The 20,955-nt window shown below is 54.3% G+C and overlaps 1 protein-coding gene across 4 annotated transcripts in view; it reads left to right on the forward strand.

Moving 5' to 3' along the window:
* Positions 1-20,955, forward strand: part of IGF2BP2 (insulin like growth factor 2 mRNA binding protein 2) — a 96,695-nt gene that overhangs the window by 46,756 nt on the left and 28,984 nt on the right. For all 4 annotated transcript variants that reach the window (XM_067538749.1, XM_067538747.1, XM_067538748.1 and 1 more), the window contains exons 3-5: positions 12,961-13,009; positions 14,291-14,342; positions 15,660-15,723. In XM_067538749.1, the coding sequence (XP_067394850.1) occupies positions 12,961-13,009; positions 14,291-14,342; positions 15,660-15,723 (165 nt within the window). The remainder of the gene's footprint in view (positions 1-12,960; positions 13,010-14,290; positions 14,343-15,659; positions 15,724-20,955) is intronic.

Here is a 20,955-nt window from a genome sequence, read left to right on the forward strand (position 1 = left end):
TGGTTGTACCGGGTTCCTAAGTACCCCCCAGTGTGTTTGCCTGCAGCCAAAGTGTCTGTAGCCTCCCCCCCAGAAGCGTGTGCCCCAGCACACGCATGCTGCTCCTGGGAAAAGCACACCCACCATAGAGGTTTGCCTGCATGGCCACACTCTCCTGCACCAATATTGTGGCGCGTGCGCCCTCATGCGGCCAGAGGGGGAGAAGTCAGGATGCTAGTGATGTACGCACTGAAACATGCCATACAAAGAGGGGATATTGTTGGCATTTCTAACAGATCATCAACGGCAGCGTAAACAGGCCTTTTGCACACTGCACGCATTGCCTAGGCTGGGCTGCCATGGGCTTTTTTGTGTCTGCTTCCAGTCCAGTCAGGAGCCCATGACCCCAGTGGGGCAGGATCAGCCTCCACTTTTTGCTTTCGGCCCCCCTCACTCGTCCCTCTCCCCTTGTCTTTCTTTCCTTCCTCCTTTATGTTCCTTGCTGGTTTTTCCCCTTATTTCAGCACTTCTTCCTCCTCCTCGCCTGGCTTTCATCCCTCATTTTGTTTTTCTTTTGTTCACTTTAAGAGGCTGGCTGTGCTCTCACCCGCCTGGCTCTGCATCCCGTTGAAATCAGGGGGCGAGGACAGACTTAGGTTCCAAGGGTACCCCTCTATCTCCGACGTTACCTGGGGGAGCAGCGGGGTTGTCCTCTATGCTGTAGATCCGGCTTGCTCACTTTTTGTTACTCTCATACTGTGTTAAGCTTTATCATGCCTTTGTCCCCTTGTATCAGGAGATTGCAGATTTCTGTTCCAGGGAAGCCCCTGCATTTTTCCCTCCAATTCTTTTCATTTCCCTAACTCCTTGCTATCCTTCCCCAGTTGCATGCACTGTCACCAGCTTGTTTCCTGACTGACCGCGACTGTTGGAATTTGACAAGCCTGCCTGTCTTTTGTTGCTAAGAGCAGCTACGCGGCAGCTGCTACGGTGGCATAGGTACTGTGCTGACACTTCCTCCGGCGATGGAAGGGGTTTTTCTGTCAATGTGGTTACTCCATCTCTCCTAGCTGCATCTATGCCCAGGGTTAGGCTGACCTAACTACGGTTCTCAGGGTGTGAAATTTTTCACAGCCCTGAGTGAGATAGCTACGTCGGTCTAATTTTTAAGCATAGACCAGGCCTCGGGGCAGCAGCAGAAAGGTTTAGTTTCCAGCTGCTTGGACTGTAGTGCTGTACTAACTGGGAGAGGGCTGCTTTGATCAACCATTTTCTATGGTGTCTGTGTTTATACGAGTCACAACTTTCTAAGGCGGGAGGGTTTTTGTTCAGCCGTGGCCTATTTTACTTGGGGGAGGTTTTGGATCAGAGATCGTTGTTCTTTAAAGGAGTTGTAGGAACGAATCCTCAACCGTGCCGATGGAATTTTTGATAAAAGCTTTATGAAAGCAGTCTTAAGCGGGGCCTGTGTGCAGTTCTCCACTACTGCCGAGCCAGACCAGCATCAGCTAGGTTACGCAGTCTTTGCTTAGCGTGTGTGGAAAACTAGGTGAGTGCTGATATAGGTCCTGGAGGAAAATATAAACCCACCTGAGTTTTGCAAGGAAAGAAATTGAGTGAGGCTGGTCAATTGGGAAGAGTTTGAAAGTTCATTCTCTCTCTCGCATACCAACGCTCGCAGGCACAGATGAGTCCAGTACTTGCACTCGGGCAACTTCCCCAACCTATTCAAGTCTGGTTTCTATGCGTTTGCCAATGGCAAACTAGTTTGTCAGCCATAAGCTGCCTAGCAGGCAGCACGTCACTCCATGAGCAGTCCCACGGAAGAGCACGTCAGACAGTCCTGGGCATGCGTAACGGCGCAGTCTGCGACCCTGAGTGAACTCAGACCTCGGCTGTCATTTCTAGAATTGATAGAGGAATTCTCCATCTTCCAGCGGTGTGTTTTCAGCGTGGGCTTGGGAGATGAGTCTAGCAATGGGCTATCCTCTGCCGCTCTTACTCACTCTGAGTAGTATCTTACCTTGTAGGTAGATGGGGCCACATGCAGATTAAGACACTGCTCGCTGTGATTAAGGGGGGGGGAGCAGAGTTCACCTCTTGGTCAGCAGAGCGAGAGTTCACACGGCCTGTAATCTCTGTGGCAGCAGGCCTTATAATCACCACAGGAGTCCTTGTGGGCCTTCCAACTTTGCACAGCATGCTGGGTCTCGCCGAAGCTGCATCTGATTCATCCCAGAGGCTGTCGCTCGGTTCTTCTCAGCTCGCAGGTCAGGTGCAAAAGTTGGGATGGGCAAAAGGGGGTTTTCCAGGAATGTGGCGGAGGGAGGAGTGGAAATCATTGCCGAGGTCTCCTGGTTCTCCACAAGACAGTTCAGTTTTGTTTTGAAATGTGCCCTGAGTACGACAGCTGGAGTCCTGGAAGTCCTAGTCCAAAAGGGTGGGGCAGCCCCCAAGGAAGGGCGTGGCTGGCTAGCATCCATATGTGCTGGCGTGCGAAGGGGCTGGCAAGTTTGCTGGTTGTAGGCGGTATGGAAAGTGGGGTTTGAGCTACGGGGGGGTTGGAGAGCACGAGGCAGACGGTTGGGAGCCGCAGAGGAACCTCCACCACTGCAAGCGGAGAGGAGAGAGCGGGGGACGTAGTCGAGGCAAGAAGTAGGGAACGTGTTCCCGAAGGGACTTGCAGACAAAGCGGTGCTGGAAGTGTCCCAGAGGAGGGCTGAGGAGACGTGACTGCATTGCCCTCGACGGTGAGTGCAGGGAAGGCAGCGTGCTGAGTGGCCTGGAGTAGAGGTGGGGCATGAGGCAGAGGGTTGGGCAGGAATTTCCTGAGGCAGGGGCTCCCTCCTTGCACTGGTGTGTACTGGGCTCGTGGTGGGTAGCTCTTTGGATGTGGAGTCCCCACACCGGGCGGCTGAGGCCCAGTTGTCATCAGCTGGGTATCTGGCACGGCGGGGACCAAAGTGGAGTAACTGCCTCCACCTCTGGGGAGGGTAGGAGGTGGGATCAGATGAACGTGCCACTGAGCCCAGCAGCCCCTGGCAGCTGTGTGTTGCTGGCCCTCTGCACCGCCTCACTGCATCCTTCTCTGCAGAGGCGGCAGACGCCCAGAGATCGATTGTTCTCAGTGATTTCCCTCTGCATGTCGATGAGGAGTTTTCTGAGCCAACTCCACATTTCCTGGCCTCTCCCAAGTAGCTACCGGCTCAGCTCATGCAGCTGCCATACCCTGAGCCTGGCTTTTGGTTGGGACCAGAGTTAGGCAGGTGGGATTTAGCCCTGGGTGTGGTCATTGCTGTGACTCATCCGTGCCTAGGGTAAACCACCTGAAAATGCCATGGTCAGGGCAGATTGCAAAAGGAGAGCAGATTCTCCCAACACTGGTGGGTGACACTGAAGTCAGACTTCCCAACCAGCCACAAACAGTGCTTCTGATTCCCCACACCGATTAACAAGGAGCTAAAACAAAATACACACAGCCCCCTTTGCTGCATTTCAGTCTCTGGTTCCCAATCACCCACTAGGTCCAGTAAAGAGATCAGTTATTTAAAACTCTATGCTCTCTACTAAAAAGGTTCTCCTGACCCCAAAGGGACAGCCACAGTACCAGATCAATATAAGTTTGGATCTTACCCAAAATACCACGCTGCCAGCCAATCCTTTAGTAACTAAAACTAAAACTTTATTATAAAAGGAAAGAAACAAACTATAAGAGAAATAGTAAAGGATTAAAGCAATCAGATACATACAAATGATTGGAAAGTCCATATACATCAGGTTTCCAATAGAATTGTGGAGTTTGCAGGCTCGAATAGTCCCTCTGGTGTACATCCAGTACCTGGATGGGTCTCAGTCCTTTGTTTCACAGCTTCAGTTGCAGATGAGTTGATCCAGAGGTAAGTGAAGGCTGAAGACTAAAGACACAATATGGATATGAGGCAGCTGTCTTTTATGTCCCTTTTCCTTTGCCATGCTGCTTGTGGAAATTTACAGGAATAAGATGGAGTCCAGGGTCGCATGAGTAAGTCCTGGTGACTCATCAGGTGTAGCTCTGGCTTCTCCCCATGGGCCCATTGTATCTTTGAATTCCCTTAATGGGCCATCAAGCAGCTAGTGCTGCAGCCATCCTGTCTGGGGTTTCGCCCAGAAACACAACACAAGTTGAACTACAGACACATCAAACCTACCCATAACTGCCAATATGGATATGACACATGCACATAAACCATATCATTATACTTAGCAAATTATAACCCAGCTAACGGTACCGGACACAGCCTATCTTGTATGAATTATTGTAATGATCAAATATTGATGTTAAATAATATCATAAATGGTCCCCCTATTTCTGCCACCATCACAATTGCCTCTTGCACTTTGGGGCTGGAGCATCTTTCCTGCCAGTGCAAGGCTCTGGGTGTGTGGTCGGCCCGCCGAGGTTAAGGGAACCAGGGATGTTATGAACCGGGGGAGGGGCTGGTTCTGACCCATTGAGCCCTGTGTGGCCTGGAACTGGCCTGCCTGAGGGATCGCCTCTGTCCCCGTGCCACGCTGGCACAGCTGTGGTCTGCCGGAGCACTCGAGCCAGCTCTCCCTTGCTATCTAAGGGAGGGGGCAGCTGGCAGCGTGTTCTCCGCAATGGCTCTGGAGCTCACTCCTGCCTTGGTCCCGAATGCCCCGCCTTCGGTGACCTCCCAGGCACCCTGAGGATGGCATCTGTTTGAGGAGGGGGCACGTTCCCAGGCTGCCTCGGGGTGAGGGGCTTGTCTCATGGCTGTTGTCTGCTGGCTGAGGTGGCCTCTTCGGGAGTGCTGAATTTCTGGTCTCTGTGGCTGCTGGGGGAGAAGCCCTCCGTGCCCCTGGCCATCGCACTGCGTCTGCCCAAGCTCTGAGCGTCACTCTGGAGTGGTCCAGCTGTACGTTGTCCATTGGCAACATGGGGCAGGTTATCGGAGACAGGCTGCGATGCCACTGCAGCCGTCGGGCGGGTTCCTAGGAAGTGGATGCTGCACTCAGTGGCCTTCGCTGATGGGAGCCATGGAAACACCTGGGCTCAGGACAGAGGGACAGGCTGTCCCGGTGACACAAGTGACGCTGATGGCCACACAGACACCTCAGCAGCAGCTGCGTTCTCTGTGGTGGGGAAGGAGGTTTCCTCCTGCAATGCAAAGAACAGCAAGGAAGAGGGAGAGAGTCCCTTCCCCAAGACCTGGACCATGGCCACAGTGCCAGGAGGGGACTCCATGCTAGCATGCGCACATCCAGAAATCCTGGTGACCGACTGCAGTCGCTGGCTGTTCCTCCTGAGGAAGAACCACACGAACCAGCCCACGTCCAGGGAGAAAGGACTTTTCTCACTCAGATTTCTTTCTTGTCTTTAGAAATGAGAGATTTCCTTTGGGCGGAAGAAAACATGGTGCCAGCCTCTAAAGAGAAACAAACCTGGGCTGGAAAGAAAAAAATTGTCCACCTGCCTCGTTTGCAGCAGGCCTTTGAAATTCAGCAGCAACAGAGCCCAGGGGCTGGGGAAGTGTCTTTTCTTTGCCCGTGAGATTCCATTTAGGTTTGGCTGCAAGATCAATGTCTGAAAATCACCATTTCCCTGTCGCCATTTTGTGTTGTCAGCAAACTTTCAACAGCGTGTCCAAATAATGACTGACCCTTGTAATGTAGGGCTGGGGCCGCGCTGCCATCCAAGCAGCGGGTCAGGCCTGAGTGACTGGGAGGCTGGAGGTGTTGTGAGCTGTGATAGGAAAGGAGGGATGATGGGGAGGTTTTGGCCCCGGTCAGTGTCCGAGGACAACAAGATGTTTGAGGGGAGATGTCGTGGTGACAAGCTGAGAGGCAAGATTGGGTGGAAGGGGACATCTCAGTGTGGAGCAATAGATGTGTGAGTCCTCAATGGAGAGAAGATAGCTGGAGCTGGGTGAGCTGATGAGATCTTCCAGAGACAGGGTGTGAAGTGGGAATACTCAGGGCCCAGGGAAACGTTCCCAGAGTGTCGGAGAGAGGCAGTGGAAGACTTGCAGGGAGGGAGGTAGCATCTCGAAAGCCCACAGAGCTATTACTGCTGTCCTGCCGTGATCTTACCCTGGTCCGAATCTTGCTCTGATCATGGCTGTGATATCTCGTGGCAGCGTGTTCCCCAGGTTAGCGACAAACTGGTTTAATGAGAGGTGTGTCCTCTTAGCAGTTTTCTATTTGCCATCTTTTTGTTTCCTTGGCTGTCCCCTTCTCCTTGTAGCACAAGAGGGGGCGACTAGACACTCCTGATCTGCTGTCTTACCACTGTGTTACCATGGGGGAAAGGCACTGTGTTTACACCAACTGTTCTGTCGGGGCCCACACTCTCACGCTGATAGCAACAGACCCTGCGCTTTCCAGGTGAGGCTGGGCTGGCTAAGGGGAGACCATTCTGTTTCTGGCCGGTCAGCGGAACTCCCCCAGCGATCAGTTAGACGCAAAGAGGCTCTGCCCTGACCAGCTGTTCTGTTACAGCACGGCAGGGCCAGGCCATTCGATGCTCAGGTTGTCTTTGCTGGCTCATCCCCTCATTATAATCACATGGTCCCACCACAGTCCTGCCTCTCCTGGCTGCCCCATTCCCCCACACAGCCTTTTCAGGGTTTACCCCATTCCCCAGGATTGGGAAGGCCCGACCTCCCGGCCCCCGCCAGGCATAGCTCAAGCTGCCCCTCTGGGGCTCCTTCCTCTCTGGTTTCTTTCCTTGCCCTTCTCCTTCTTGTGCTGCCACCCCGGGCCGAGGTCACGGTTGGCTCCTCGGCGGGATTTCAGCCAGTTAAGAGCCCAGTTCCCTTTGTCCATTTGCCCTGATCCGCCTCTCTGGGCTCGTCTCACGCCAGCCTCGTTGCGGCCGGCACAGTGCTGCTGGCCGGCCAGCGTCAGAGCTCAGCGCCCCACCGGGCCACGTCTGGGCGTCAGCTCTGAGTCCATGACTGCAGCGACGGCCGCTCACAGCAGCAGCACTGGGGAGAGGGCGGGAGGGCTGATGGCTTGCTGTGTGGATGGTCTGCCTCCATCGCCCCTGTGTGTGTGTGAAGGCCAAGCTGGAGACGCCCCACCAGAGTGATCCAAGCAGATCTAGCTGGCTGGTCCTCTCATGGTGCGTGGCTGGATTGGGGTAATTCTCAGTAAAATAAAATACTGGCTCTGAACAACGTGACCTGCAAAGGGCTCTGGTGCTGGGAGAGAACGAGGGAGGACCAGAGATCAGAGCTGAAACACTCTCTGGAGTCTCATGGTCAAGGTTAGGTCGAAACCCGTCACCTTGGTAACTCAATTCAAGAGGCTCGGCTGCTCTCAGGAACATCCTCCCGCCTCACGGCTCAAGGGCCTGACCCAGTTTCCGTTGCTCTCGCTGCCGTGTACAATGCTCTCCGCTGGTCATCGTGGCGCCGTTGGGTGAGGGATGGGGTGCAGCTGCAGGACCTAGATGAAGGTGGCCAGAAGGCCAGATGAGTAGGAGCTTGTGAGTCCGGCGTGAGGTCACGTCTTGCTTCGGAGAGTTAGTGGAAAAGGCGGAAGGCCCAGGCCGGTCTGGAGCGCAGGAAAGGAGCTACCTGTGTCTCCGGGAGCAGGGCCCTGCCACCCTTATTGGCTTTGCCACGGCTTGAGAAAGGTAACCGGGACCAACTAGCCAGAGAGAGATGGGGTGGAAAGCCCCACCAGTGGTCCAGGGGCAATGCCCACCCCCCATATCACCAACTGCTGGGTAGTAGGAGGCCCTGGGATTTCTTCCAGGGCACTGTCCACAGACTCTGCTGGAGCTCCAGCCTTCACAGCTGCCTCTGGCTAGAAGACATCAGGTAACTTTGCTGCACCTCTTCTCCCCAGGCTGCTGAGGGGGCGAAGGCCCTGTCTGTCTCTCCTCCCCCCTTTGCTGTGCTCTTACCCTCCTGCCGGACGTGCAGTGGCTGTGCATTCGTGCTGACACAAAGCCTGCCCCATCACAGGGAGTGGTCGCTCCTGGCTGGTTCCCTGGAGAGACGACGTGCTGCCCTGCTCCAGCCCTGCCCAGCGCCCAGAGACAATTCTCGTGGCCCCAGGCTGCTGTTACTCAGTACAGATAGAAACTCAATGGAGACGGGAGCTAATGCTGTCCAGGAAACTCCATGGAGCTAGGAGTGCCAGGATCCCGTGGGAACGCGGGAAGAATGCAGCCTTGGAATCTGTTCCCTGCCCAGCGCAGCCACTCTCATTTCCACAACTGTGGACCCTTCCTAAGTGGACCAGGACCGGCTGCTGGGTTTGAGCCGATGCCTGTAGCACCAGAGAACTGACAGCTGATGTTGCAACGAAGAGTATTTCAATTGACTTGGTGTGGATTCATTTTAGGCTAAGTACGTCCTTAATTTGTCTGTTAGCTTAATGCACAGAGAGGTTCTGACAGCTCCAGCCCGAAGAAGAGCCAGGAACGACCGTCCAGGGCTTGTAAATTACACACACAGCCTTGCAAAGGTCTCTCCTGTTGGACAGTGGCTAAGGTGGAAAGCTGAAATTAGGGTTTCATTAAACGACCCAGAAGGGATGTTTTAGTGCTTATGAATAATTGCTGTGCATGCTGGAGCTGCCGGGTTTCTTCTTGCACGCTTGGGCCTGTGGTTTTGAAATGCCCTTTCCCATCCCTTTGTAAACCAGACCTTGTAACCCTTCGGTCCCCTGTCCCGTCACTTGTATTGTTTTTAATACGTTTTCTCTGGAAAGCTTGTTACCTTCGGAATAGAGTGGCCTGGTTTAGAAAGAGTGGGGTGGTAACAAATCTGGAGCAATCACTCTAGCAATCTCTGACGAGAAAGCAAGCAGGGCTGTCGGGCAGACTATCCGGCTGGGGATATTACCGCAAAGGCAGGCAACTGTGTGACCTGGGAATATCCCTGTCAGAAGGGAGAGAGATGCTGGTCTCCACCCACAGAGGCAATGGCTGGGGAGCTGGAGATTGGGTGCCCTTGCCAGGCCCCTGTGGGGAAATGCAGGTGCAGTTGCCCTGAACTGGGATCCCCCCTGGTAGCTGATGTGGGGTCGTCAGTGCCAATTGCGTCTCTCAAACCCTTGCTAAAGTTTCTAGTCAGATGTGAGATCTGTGCCACATGCAGAATCCGGGAGCGCGTGGTCAGAAGCACCAGACTCTTGCCGGTAAAACCATTACCCCACCTCCCAGAATCAAGTCTGGGTTTTTGTCCAGTATCTATTCTACAGCAGCATGGGCCTGAACATTGGTGGCATCTCCGCTTAGCTGTCCATCTCTTGGGCATCCTTGTCTTCGTGGAAGCGGGGTGCGCGATGAATGCCCCGCTCACGGTTCCAGGCATGCACAGCAGTGGCAATTCCCCCAGCCTCAGCTAACCAGGGGAGGCATGCGCAAACCAGCCAGTTTCCCTTGCAGCAGAACTGGTTTCCCACCTCTGAGCACTGGTTTGGGGAAATATTTGAGGTGAGAGCAGACAATGGCTCTTTCTTCCCCCTTCCCTCCCCACTAACCTGCAAAAGATCTAAATTTCTGCTGGCAGGGGCATTTTGAGCCCGCTCCGAGTTGAATCCTCTCCCAGGCAGGGTGTCAGCTCACCCGTGGAGGTTTCGTTGTTTGTGTCCCAGGGTGGCAGGGCCTGGGCAAAGACAGACAGTGTTTCCTTGGCACGCTGCACTCTCAGCGCTCTGTTTCACCGTTGTTGTCCCCCTGCTGCTGGAGGAGGGCAGAGAAGTTGCTCCAAGCGCCTGGGTGCGGAAGAAGGTGTAGGAGATGCTGGCTGTGAGTCACTGAAGTGCACAGCTAGCAGCAGGTGCCAGCAGCCTTATTGCAGAGACCAGAGGTGCTTTCAGAAGCTGCAGCGGCATGAGATCCCCTTTCAACACAGGGGAGATGAGTTACCTGGGTAGGGCTTGCTGGTGGTCAGGGAGTGGAGGCACTGTGCCTAAAGCAGGTGCTTCTGGGGCACTGTGCCAGATTTACAAAGGGAGTTAGGCACCTAAATGGGAGTTAGGCACCTAATCTGTTCAGGTGCTTCTGTAAATCCCACCTAAAGGGCCTAAATCCCTTGGTATATCTGGCCCATTGTGCCTGGCACAAGCGGCCTAGTGCCCCCAGAGCCCCAGGGGAATGCAGGAGCTGAGTGTCTTCTGCCCCCGTCCGGGCTCAGCTCTGCTGGCTGATGGAGTGGGCATGGGCTGTGGCTGCGTGCCCTCTGAGGCAGCTGGCATCGCTGGAGGCGCACCCCTGGCGCACTGCCATCATGCCTGGCCTCTGCCGTGATGCGCGAGGGAGAGGAAGGCTCATTGCACCCCCTGGAGCACCCGTGCAGGGCTGGGCACAGTCAGGCTGTAGTAAACAAATCTCATCAGTATCCAGGGCATATCAGCTACGCCTTATAAAATGCAAATGCCCCCCATGCTACCTAGCCACCTGCTCCCACCGACTGAGATCATCTGCTTTTCATTCCATCCTGCAGCAGCCCGTTCGTGATCCCAGGCGCCAGTGTCATCACAGCTTATTCCCCCCTCCCCCATTTCCAGGCAGCGTGATGTCCTAACGCTGTGATGCATCCAATGAATTTGTTCCAGAGGGCTGATTAGTAAAGATGGTGTCGCTGCATGAAGCCAAGGGAGAGGTGCTGGGGGAAATACCCAGACCCTGGAAAATGTGGGGAGTGTTAAGAATGACATCTTGGGGTCTCCTTGCTGCCCTCCCCCGCATAGTATGTGAGTGGTATGTCTAGAAAGTCAGATTTGCAAAGAGTTGTCTACAATGGATTTGAGCAGACACAGCTTCCAGAGCAGCAGCTCGTCTTTCCTGTGTCGTCTGTCTCTGTCTTTGGTTCTTGCACAGAGGGGAACCCTGCAGCGTTCTTTAAACCGGCTCAGCTCAGATCCAACCTCGGTTCCTCCAACAGGCTGTGCAGAAGCCAGGCCCGCTCCGCGGAGAGTCTCATCTCCATTGTGTGAGAGCTGAACCCAGGGCGCTGCCTGTGCCGTTGTCTCTGGACACATCTTCACTGACAGCACAGGTGGGTTTTGCAGCCCGCTAGCTGTCCCGCTATAAAGCCCGAGTGGGGGCGAGGCTCTCGTAGGTTTCATCGAGAGGGAGCTAGGTGAGACCAGCACTATGCCCCTTGCCCACCAGGATTTGACCTCACCTACCCACATTGCAGTAAAAACGACCATGCCTTGTCTCCGCTGGGACAAGGCACAGCTTTGGGCGGGCACAGAGTCCTTGTGGCTTTGATCCCCCAAGGAACTGGGCCTGGGCCTGCCTTTAAGCACCTGAAGACAATGTGCTTCCAGTTGGGCACAGGCTTGAGTACCTGGGTGAACTGGGGCCTCCCGGTGAAATCCTGGCCACCCTGCGGCCCATCACAAACCTCCCATCAATTTCAGTGGGGCCAGGATTTCACCCTCAGCTTGAGATCAGGGCCGTTGAATGCCATGGATGGGGAGCTGTGAGCTGCTGGTGGCTACCTGAAGCCCCCCACGCTCTCCCCCATGGCTTGGCTGCCACGTAGACGTTTCAGCAGCGTCCAGGCTTCCCCGTCGCCGTCTGAGAGTCTGGACAAGGCTTTTTTTCCCCACCTGTCTCCCCCTCTGAGGGCACCGGCGCTGGCGTTCCCAGTTCAGACAGATGTGCCCGCCCTAGCGCTGATCGACTGGCACGCTAGAAATGGCAACTCGAGTGGCAGCATGGGATAGTCACCCAGGGCATGCTCCGGTGTGAAACCCTGGGTGTGCCTTTGGGGTGGTTCTCCCTCTCTCCTTCCCCCTCTCCCCCCCCCCGTCGCCCACGCCACTAGGAATGTCCTGCTCTCTTTAGCGCGTTGGCTGGGTCAGAGCTAGCACGGGTAAGTCTGCCTGAGCTGGAAATGGCACCTCCAGGTCCCGTGTAGACACAGCCTGTATGAAGTGCCTATTCACTGCCCTGCACTGGCTGGCATTAAGTTAGCCTCCCCCTTTCCTTCAGCTGCGGTCCGTCTCCTTTAACAACGTGCTCCTGAATCGCGCCCCCAGCGCCTCCGGGAGATAGAGGCCTCTGTCTCCTCAGACCAGGCTGCAGCAGCGGCGTTGGCTTTGTCTTGGCGGGATGTGCTCTTGTTGCAGCTGCATCTAAGAAAAAGTTGTTCTTTGACCTTGTACCGCGGGGCAAGAGTAGGCGCTTCGCTCAAGGTGTGGTTGTGAGTGTGGGGGACTTTTCTTAGCCATGGTCTGGGCAGGCCCCAGAGCCATGGATCAGGGGCTGTAGCCAGGGACGACTCCATGATGGGAACTTGCTAGAAATACGTGTAGATGTGAAAAGCAGACGCATGGGCCAGACAGACCCAGCAGGGACTGAGTCTTTGGAATAGGAATGGGTGTAAATTCCAAAGCAGGTTGTGTTTGGAACCAAAATTACTGGACTGTCCCTTTAAATTGTCCTAGCCATGTGCAAGATGGAAAAACAGGTGTGGTGCTGGTGAATGAAGGGATTCTCATCCCTGCTGGGCCCGGGCGTGCCTGGGTGGCACGGCGGCAGTTGCCTGGGCCTACCAGGGGCTGTGCCAAGGGCATCCTGGAATACTCTCCTGTGGTCACACCAGGGCAGTGCCTCTCCGAGCTGTGTCTGGGGCCTCTGGTGACCGTGAGCGGGCGTATCTGCCACTGGGACCCATGGCTGTGCTCTGTTGGACATTCTGTTTCGTTTCTAGAGGTGCCTCGGGAAGTGACCGTCTTGTGAGCAGCGGGTCTGGGTCCCGGGCCCGGCCGGGTGGCCAGAGGGAGCGAGCAGTGCTAGAGTGGGTGTGGAGTGATTCTTTCCCCCGAATGCTCCAGCAATGTTTCACAAACGTTTAGTCTCCCCCAGAGGACGAGGTGCCAGTGGCTGCCCTGGGATAGCTCGCCGATTGGCAACCCCGGAGCTGGAGTGGCATCTTGCCCTCAGGAAGCCTTTCCTTGCGGCTGCCTTCATTCTGCAAGCTCTAACCTGTGCGACTTCCTTTACAGGAGCAGGAAGATTCAGATCCGGAACATCCCCCCTCACCTACAGTGGGAGGTAAGTTGATTCCCGTTCCCGCTTTCTCAGCTCCTGCAAAGTCGTCCTGTCCTTGCAGCCGAAGAAACCCGCCAGGTCTATTTCCTCCCCCTCCGTTCACACCCAGGGCAGGGAGCTCAAGATGCCGGGAGCTGAGGGCGTTTGCTTCTTGGTGCCACCCAGCAAATCTCCTTCACTTGAAACATACGACTCGCTGCCCACAGGCTTGCGAGACTCTAGGCGAACTTGTGGCTCCTCCCGTGATCAGCTGCAGGGCCCCGCAATCCACGTGCCCCGGGTGAAAGTGAGTCTGGGCCTGGTTTCGGGACAGGGCATGCTGAGTGTTTGAGGCTGGGCGGGAGCTGTAAGCATGGCCTGAGCTTTGACCAGTGGCATCTTCCTGACAACTTGAGGAGGGAAGCGCAGAGAGCAGCTTCCGACTGAAGTGTCCCTTAGAGAGTCTGGATCCAGAGGGCTGTTCCCTAGCCCGACTCGCATGGTGTGGGACTGGGGTGAATACAGCTCAAAGTCCCCATCTCCTGAAGGTGACTCTGACCACTAGGGCACCACTCCCATCTGCAGCTTAGTTCAGCTTCCCAGCTGGTCTTCGCCGCCTGCCGTTGGAGAGCCGCAGGGGAGGCCGGCTGTATTTGTCGCTCCTTTAATGGGTCCCTGTTGTCACACGTGTAGCCTTGAAGAGAGCAGAGCTGCGAGGCAGCAGCGTCCGGTCTAGGGGCAGCTCATGCAGACCCGGCGTAGAGCTGCCGTGATGGGTTTTGGGGGAAATCTCCAGCATCTGCCAGGGTTTCTTTGGAGGTGGCTTTTCCCCCTGTTCCGGCCTTGGCAACGTTCGCTGGGGTGACCCAGAAGGTCTGGATGGGGCCGGGGTCCAATTCTGATACTGGTCATAGCTGCCCAGGGGCACAGGAGCTGGAGAGATCAGTGGCAGGTGCCTTTGGGTGTCAGTCCCCGTTTACACTAGGAAAAGGACGTCTTCTTTCCCCACTCAGAAGGCAAGGTCCAGCCATTTTCAGTGCCCCTCCGGGAGCGTACCCGAGGGCGTGCCCTGCCATGGATCGGAAAGTGGGTTGGTCCCATCCAGCCCAGCAGCCAGGCACTTTGACCGCGACTGGCAAGGGCTGAGGAGACACTTTGGGAGCAGCAAATGGCTTGTCTAGAGTGGGTGGGGCCGGATTTCTGCTCTGTTCCCCCAGCTCAGCCAGGCCCAGAGGGGAGGGTCCCTGTCGCTAGGTCTTTAATCCGGCTCACTCACCCTGCATTGCTTGATGCTTTCTCTTTCAGGTGCTAGATGGGCTTTTAGCTCAGTATGGGACTGTCGAGAATGTGGAACAAGGTAAGAAATGGGGAGGTGGCGCCCGACATCCCCCCTGCTCCAAGGCTGTGAAAACGTAGGGTAACGGGTGATGGCAGGGAGTCGCGTAGCACAGACCGGCCTGCCTGCCCTGAGAGAAGGAGAGGGCTGGGAAAAGCCCTGGGATGTCACTCACGGTGCGGGGGCCAGGGGACAGGTCTCCAGACAGCACAAGATACTAAGGGAAAGGGGCCGGGCTGCCACACAGCAGGTCTGTGCCAGGCAGTGGGCGGGAGAGACCCTCCCCCAGTTCCCATCAGCTGCTGTTGATTCAGATAAGTGCTTCGCTTCTCTCCCAAAGGGTAGGGGCGGCCCTCCGGAGTCACTGCCCGCCGCTAGAAATCCCGTAGCATGTACCCCAGCCCTACCAAGAATGTGAATCTTCCCCTGGGTGTCCCAAGCAATCACCCACAGGCTGCTCAGAGCCAGCGCTGGGGGCACTTGGCCTCCTGGTAATGCCACATTCTGCCAACCAGTGGCCTCTGGTTTTTCCGTTGCCCCTTGTTCTCTGGGCCACTTCACTTAGCCACCCCGCCCAGCTCTCTTCTGCTGTGCCACGCTGCACAGAGAGCCCTGCCAGCCTGTGCCACAGTCATCAAAGGACTGGATGGCACGGCTCACCCATGGTAGGACAAAAAAACCTCCTGGCCACATGGTGAAACGGGGAGAAAGATGCCCCCAAGAACCCCTGGCGAGAGGCAATCCCTTCGGTTAACCTCCTACATTAGCCATGCCACATGGGACGTGCATCAACGCTCATCCTCCCCTGGACACAGATATTCTTCGGCTCCCTCAAAGGGTAGAGAGGTCTAGCAGCGTGGTGGGCTGGGGACATTAAATCCCTGGCACATCACTTGGAGACGATGGTTAAAAACTGCTGATGAGGTAACAATGGAAATGAGTTTGAAGTTCTCATCTTAAACGGTGAGCATTTGTCCACCTCCTCCCACAGACAGACAGACCGACACGTGCCCTGGTGTGACCCAGATGGCAGTGGCAGAGTGTGCAGCTCTTCATGGATGAGATCCACCTCCCCCCATTTCTGAATTTAGCACCCATAGAGGGCACAGATCAGCCAGTAAGCAAAGATCAGCCCAACCCCACCATTGCTGCTGTCTGGCACAGGAGACTGACATCACTCCAAGCCCCCCAGCCTGTCCCATCAGCCTCTCACTTTAAAGCGCAGTCAAAGCCTCCGCTGGTCAGAACAGCTGACAGACTTAGCGACTGTCGCCCAGGAAAAGGTGACGACCGTCTCTGTCCGTGAGCTAACGCAAGCATGTGTTGCTTTTCCCTTAGTCAACACAGACACAGAAACGGCCGTTGTCAACGTAACGTATGCGACAAAAGAAGAAGCAAAAGTGTAAGTGGCCCTTGTTCTCGGTCACCCTCACTTTCACTCTCTCGTTTTGTGTCTTTCTCCTGGCAATGTTTTCCGAGCTTTTTGCCGGGGACGTGAGTTTGACAAGTCAGCAGACTTCCCTTGCATTCGCCTTGGGTCATGCCACGTCCTTGGTGAGGGGCTCATTTATTTCCATATAATGAATAACGGGTTTGCCTGTGACTGACCCGATGTTCTGACATGTTGATGGTGAGCTGCCCTGTGGCTCAGGGGAGAGGAAAGACTTATTCGAAGGCAATTCAGTCCCTCTTCAGGATGTGCCAAGCGAGGGGAGTGTTGCTGATCCCTACGGGTTATTGACCAGATAACTGGCTTTGCTCTCGGGAAAGATTTCCCTGAAATTCAGCTTCATTTTTCCTTTTCATACTTTTTTCAGTTATTTTCACCAAGGTGTTCAGATTGCATTTTTTCAAGTTCTGTTCGTGTTGTCAGGGGCGTGCACAAGGGGGAGGCAAGCAGGGGCAAGGGCCCCCAATAATCAGGGGCAGGGCACAAATCTTCTCTGTCCCTTGGGGCCCCAGCGGGGAGGGCGTGAGCTCCTTTGACCCCCCGGGGCCCTGACGGGAACACACTCCTCCAAAAGTGCTGGGATTTAAATTCCTGCGCATGCCCCTGCATGCAGTTATTTCTCTGCCAATTCTTCCTGTCTCCCTAGGGCTCCTTGTATTATTTTCTGTTCTCATAATTTAGTATTAACTGAGAGTTTCCTCCTTCCCCTGCCTAGATCAGTGATGAAGACATCGGTTAAGGCCCAGTCTCCTTTATTGACCCATTAGCTGGTTTTCCTTCTACCTGATAATCCGAGGCGACACAAATGAACCGGAGAGTGTGATTTTTGTTAGACCCCGCATCAAATGGTTTCTAAACAGCCGTAGGGCAGAGTGCGCTGCCAACCTGTTAGAGCCCTGGGGCAGCATGCACATGGCCAATTCCCATGCAGCAAGCTGTCACACTGTTTAATTCACGCCCTGGCTTGTCACACGCTACATCTCCATGCGGACAAGCCTGGAGTCCTTCCCAGTGTTGCTGGTGCGGAGCAGCTGGTTCCATAGCTCAGGGGTTAGTGCAGTGGTCTCAGAAACCAGGGGTCACAGGTTCAAACCTTTGTTGGAACCACAAGCGTACTTTGATCCAAGCAAGAACATCACTGAGGAAAGGCACATTCTCTTTGAGAAACCAGCTACCTGATGAGACCATTGACCATTAAGTTACAAACACATGTAATAAAGCCAAGTCAGGTAAATGTGAATAGTGAACAGATCTGCTGATTAGAAACCAGATTATTGACGGTGGAACTAATAACCAGGCCAAAGCAACGTTATTGCAAGAAATGGATGTGACTTTGCAAAGAACAGTGGGTGTTGACAAGGCCAGTGTGCAAACTGTTTCCCAAAGGATGGAGGCTAGCCGCATTGCTTAATACATGATTGGAAGGTGCTCAGATACGGCACTGATCAAGGTGGTATAAGAACCTGCAGAGAACAGAAGAGAAGAGACTAATAAAAAAGGCATGCCAAGGTATGAAGACAATATCAGGGAAAAGCAGAGGCCAGAGTTGTGTACAAATGTGAGGCAAACACAACGCAAATGTGTTCAGCATAAAAGCTGCTGTTTTGCAAAACTGTTTCTCTCTCAGCAAAAATGACAAAACAATATAAAAGCCAAATCCGTTCCTGAGCACACAGCCAATGGACAAAGAGGGGAGGGCGATGTAGAAACAGGTTTATTTTGGTTCAGTTTGTTGTTGGATGTCTCAATGCCATTGCATTGGTTTGTGACATTGGAAATAAATAAACAAAAAGTTAATTTGGAAATAGATGCTGGAGCGGAGTGCGGCACAACAAGCGCACACAGCAGGATTAGTGACAACGCAATGCTGAACTGGAAAAATACATCTTGTTTCACAGATGAGGTGCAAAATGATTTCCGGTGGCCATATCTCCCTGGCGTGTCTGCATAAGGGTAGACTGCACACAGGAGGGTGGTACAGGAAGTCCCAGGAACGCTTGGGATTTGAGGAGCACTGAACAAATGCTGATGATCACGCAGGTGTGTAACTTGGCTACAGGACAGGATGCAAAAGATACTTTTCAAAAAATGTGATGATGGAATAGGAAGCCTCAAGGATGTAAAACGTAAGAGTGACGTAGATCTCAGAGCACTGCCACAGTTCCGCACACCACATAAGAGGAGATGACCGTAAAAGCTAATTTTACCATTTGGTAAAGGTCAGTGAATACCGACTGTAGTAAATCCAACCAATTAAAGGTTTCCATAGATCCAAAAAACATAAATAAAGCCATCAAATGTGAGCGCCGCCCTCTGAGAACAGCTGAGGCCTTATCTGGACTTCACAATGTAATTTGAGTTCGGGATGCAACCCTGGGCTCTGACAGGTCTGACTCAATTCAGAAAGTGTAGTGTTGCCCCTTCAAATCCACTTTTTTTAATGTAAACTTAAGTGGACTTCCTCCTGGATTGCCTCGGCACCTGGTGCCCCCAAAGAATCATCCCATGATCTTTGAGATCTGCTGATTTGAGGGACACTGGCAACCACAGAACACAGCTGTGTCGGCATGCCACTGTAAGAGTGCTTTTGGAGCCGCGTTATGTCGATGGGAGAGAGCTCTCTCGGTGACCTCATAAAACCACCTAAATAGGTGGCGGTGGCTATGTCAGTGGGAGACGCTCGTCTGCTGACACAGCACTGTACACACAAGTGTTTATGCCAGCAAAACTTACGTTGCTCGGGCGGGTGGGGTTTCACACTCCCTGAGTGACAAAACTTTTGCCGGCATAAGCGCTAGTGTAGACAAGGCATGGGAGGTGGTGAGACATTCCACAGGGAGCCAAAGACGAGCTGCCACTGGCCAGGCACGCGTGCCGGTTTGGTCTGTATGAGAATAGTCCTGAAGGACACACACTTCATTACAAGTGCACCAAGGAAAGTATCAGCCAGTTGTACAAGTGGAAAGACCCAAAAGAAGGAGGCCTCACAGATTTGTGGGCATGTTAATATGTTTAAGCAAATTCATCCCTAATTTGTCATGGTCTATTGTTCCACTCAGAGTGCTGGTGGAGGTAAGTACAGAAGGACCCCGGGATGACTGGTAAGAGAAAAGCTTTCAGGATTTATTTTTGCTAAAGTTTTTTCCCCCAAAGCACCAGTTTTGATGAATTTTGAGATGAACAGAGATCCTAAGACCTCCATAGGCCCCAGCTTCTGTGAATGGCGGCTGTCCTCCAGCAAGACAGTCCCCCAGTGCCATGTGCCTCTGCGGCACTGCCTGACACACACGGGATGATGATCACACTGAAAAAGAAATGTTGGCCATTGATTGTGATTGTGAGCGGATTCATAAATGTGTTCACTCAGGTGCATGTTGGCGGTGACCGAAACAGACCATTGGAAAAGAGAGCAAAGAAACCCAAGTGCACGGCACCATCTGGATTTCAGAAACGAACCTGACATTGCAAGAGCAGAAATTACATGTAAAAAATACAGGCCTGATAAGGAGCGCTTGGAGTGACATGCTTTCAAAGGGGCCTGTGACTAGCAACAGCAATGAGCTGTGAGGAGAGGGATTTGAAGTAAACTTGACTCAAGTAGTTCTGAAAATCTGAGCAGCTCAAAGAAGTACCGAACGGCCCAGCTGTACCTGACCAGAGAGACTCACCCCAGCGGGATGGTCGCTGGGAAAGCCCCGGCGTCTCTGAGCACAAAATCGTACTGATGCTTTTGAGGTGGAAATGCTGCCTTTGAGGGGACTGTCTAGCCAGGCTGGCACACGCGACGTTCGTGCTGACTCGTGGCTTTGAAGATAACTGCTCAGCCTGCAAAAGAGTGGTAGAGTCTAGCTCTTGCCTGGCTCCCTCCTGTGCTATGCAGCGTGGGGCCCACCCAGCGGCTGGATGCCCTTTGGTTTGTGGCCCATCCCTCGGTGCTGGAGTGGTTTTTCACACGCCCAGGGCGAATGGGTCAGCTGTCCCTGTCCAGCAGCTAGCCCTGCTGGTGACATCACCTCGACTCACAAGTGATCACTACATGCCGGGACCTGATTCAGGCCCGATACTCCAAGAGTGGCCTTCTCTTGGTGAGAAAAGGGGGCAGAGCTGGTCCCTTAATGAGCCGAGACTCCAAAGCCATCACACGCTGTTTGCTGTCGGACACTGAATACCTGGGAAGGGCTCTGCTGTACTAACCCAGAGGACTCAGACATCTCCTGCTGGGCTTGCACTCATACCGGGCCAGCTGCTGTGATGCCGGTCCGCTGGTCTGCTGCCACCTCGCATTCCAGTATTCCCGGAGGAAATCTTTCACCTCCCCCATCCACCGCACGCTCTCTCTGCATGGTTGGGGCAGTAATCACAGCTCTGCTCCTGCTGGCGTTGCCCAAGACAAGCCCCCAGCCCCTCCCGGCGCTCTGCGAATCTGACACGGTTCTGTTTGAATACCTGCTCTAAACAAGCTGGGTGAGGGGTCCCAGGGTCAGAGATCAATAATAGACTGGAACCCCCCCCCCCCCCCCCCCCGCCAATCCATTTGCCCTGGGCTTGGGAGAATTGCCAGTGGGTCGGAGAGGGTTGGAGAGATACTTGGCCCTGAAATCCACGGGATCCACCGACCACGGGATCCACGGTATCAGCCGGTCTGATACCCCTTGCTCTCTCCAGGGCCGCAGTGCAGCCCACGCAGAGCAGTGTGAAAACGAGATTTTCAGACAGGTGCGGCGTTGGCCTCTCTCTGCTCCGCTGTGGTCAGTGGGGGTCTGGCCCCACAGATCACTCAGCACCAAGCACACCAGAAAATCCCGCCGTGGCTCTTGATTTTTCTCACTCATGTCTAAGCCGCTCTCTAGAAGAGACGCGCTATCAGCTTTCCAGCCCCTCAGCTCCCAGGCCTGCCTGCTCCTGTTGGTGGAGCAACCCCTGCCCTGGACGCTATCCCATGGCCTACCCAGGTCCAGGAATGCCGAGCCGACCAGGTGCTGTGGCTGGCCAACCCTCCCTGCCAGCCTTGGGATGCGAAAGGAAGATTAAACCCAGCGCCCGCCCTATACGCTGAGAGCTGTGTCACCCTCAGGGCAGTTTCAGCTGCTGGCAACACTTGATTTGCTATCAGACAATGCAGGTCCTGTCTCTGCTGTCCAGCGGGGCTCCATGTGGAAGGTGTGTGCCAGCAGAGCACAGCTA

Source organism: Emydura macquarii, unplaced genomic scaffold (genome assembly GCF_026122565.2).
Source record: "Emydura macquarii macquarii isolate MOO-44397 ecotype Brisbane River unplaced genomic scaffold, CSIRO-AGI_Emac_v2 contig_499, whole genome shotgun sequence".
In the NCBI taxonomy this organism is placed as follows: domain Eukaryota; kingdom Metazoa; phylum Chordata; order Testudines; family Chelidae; genus Emydura; species Emydura macquarii.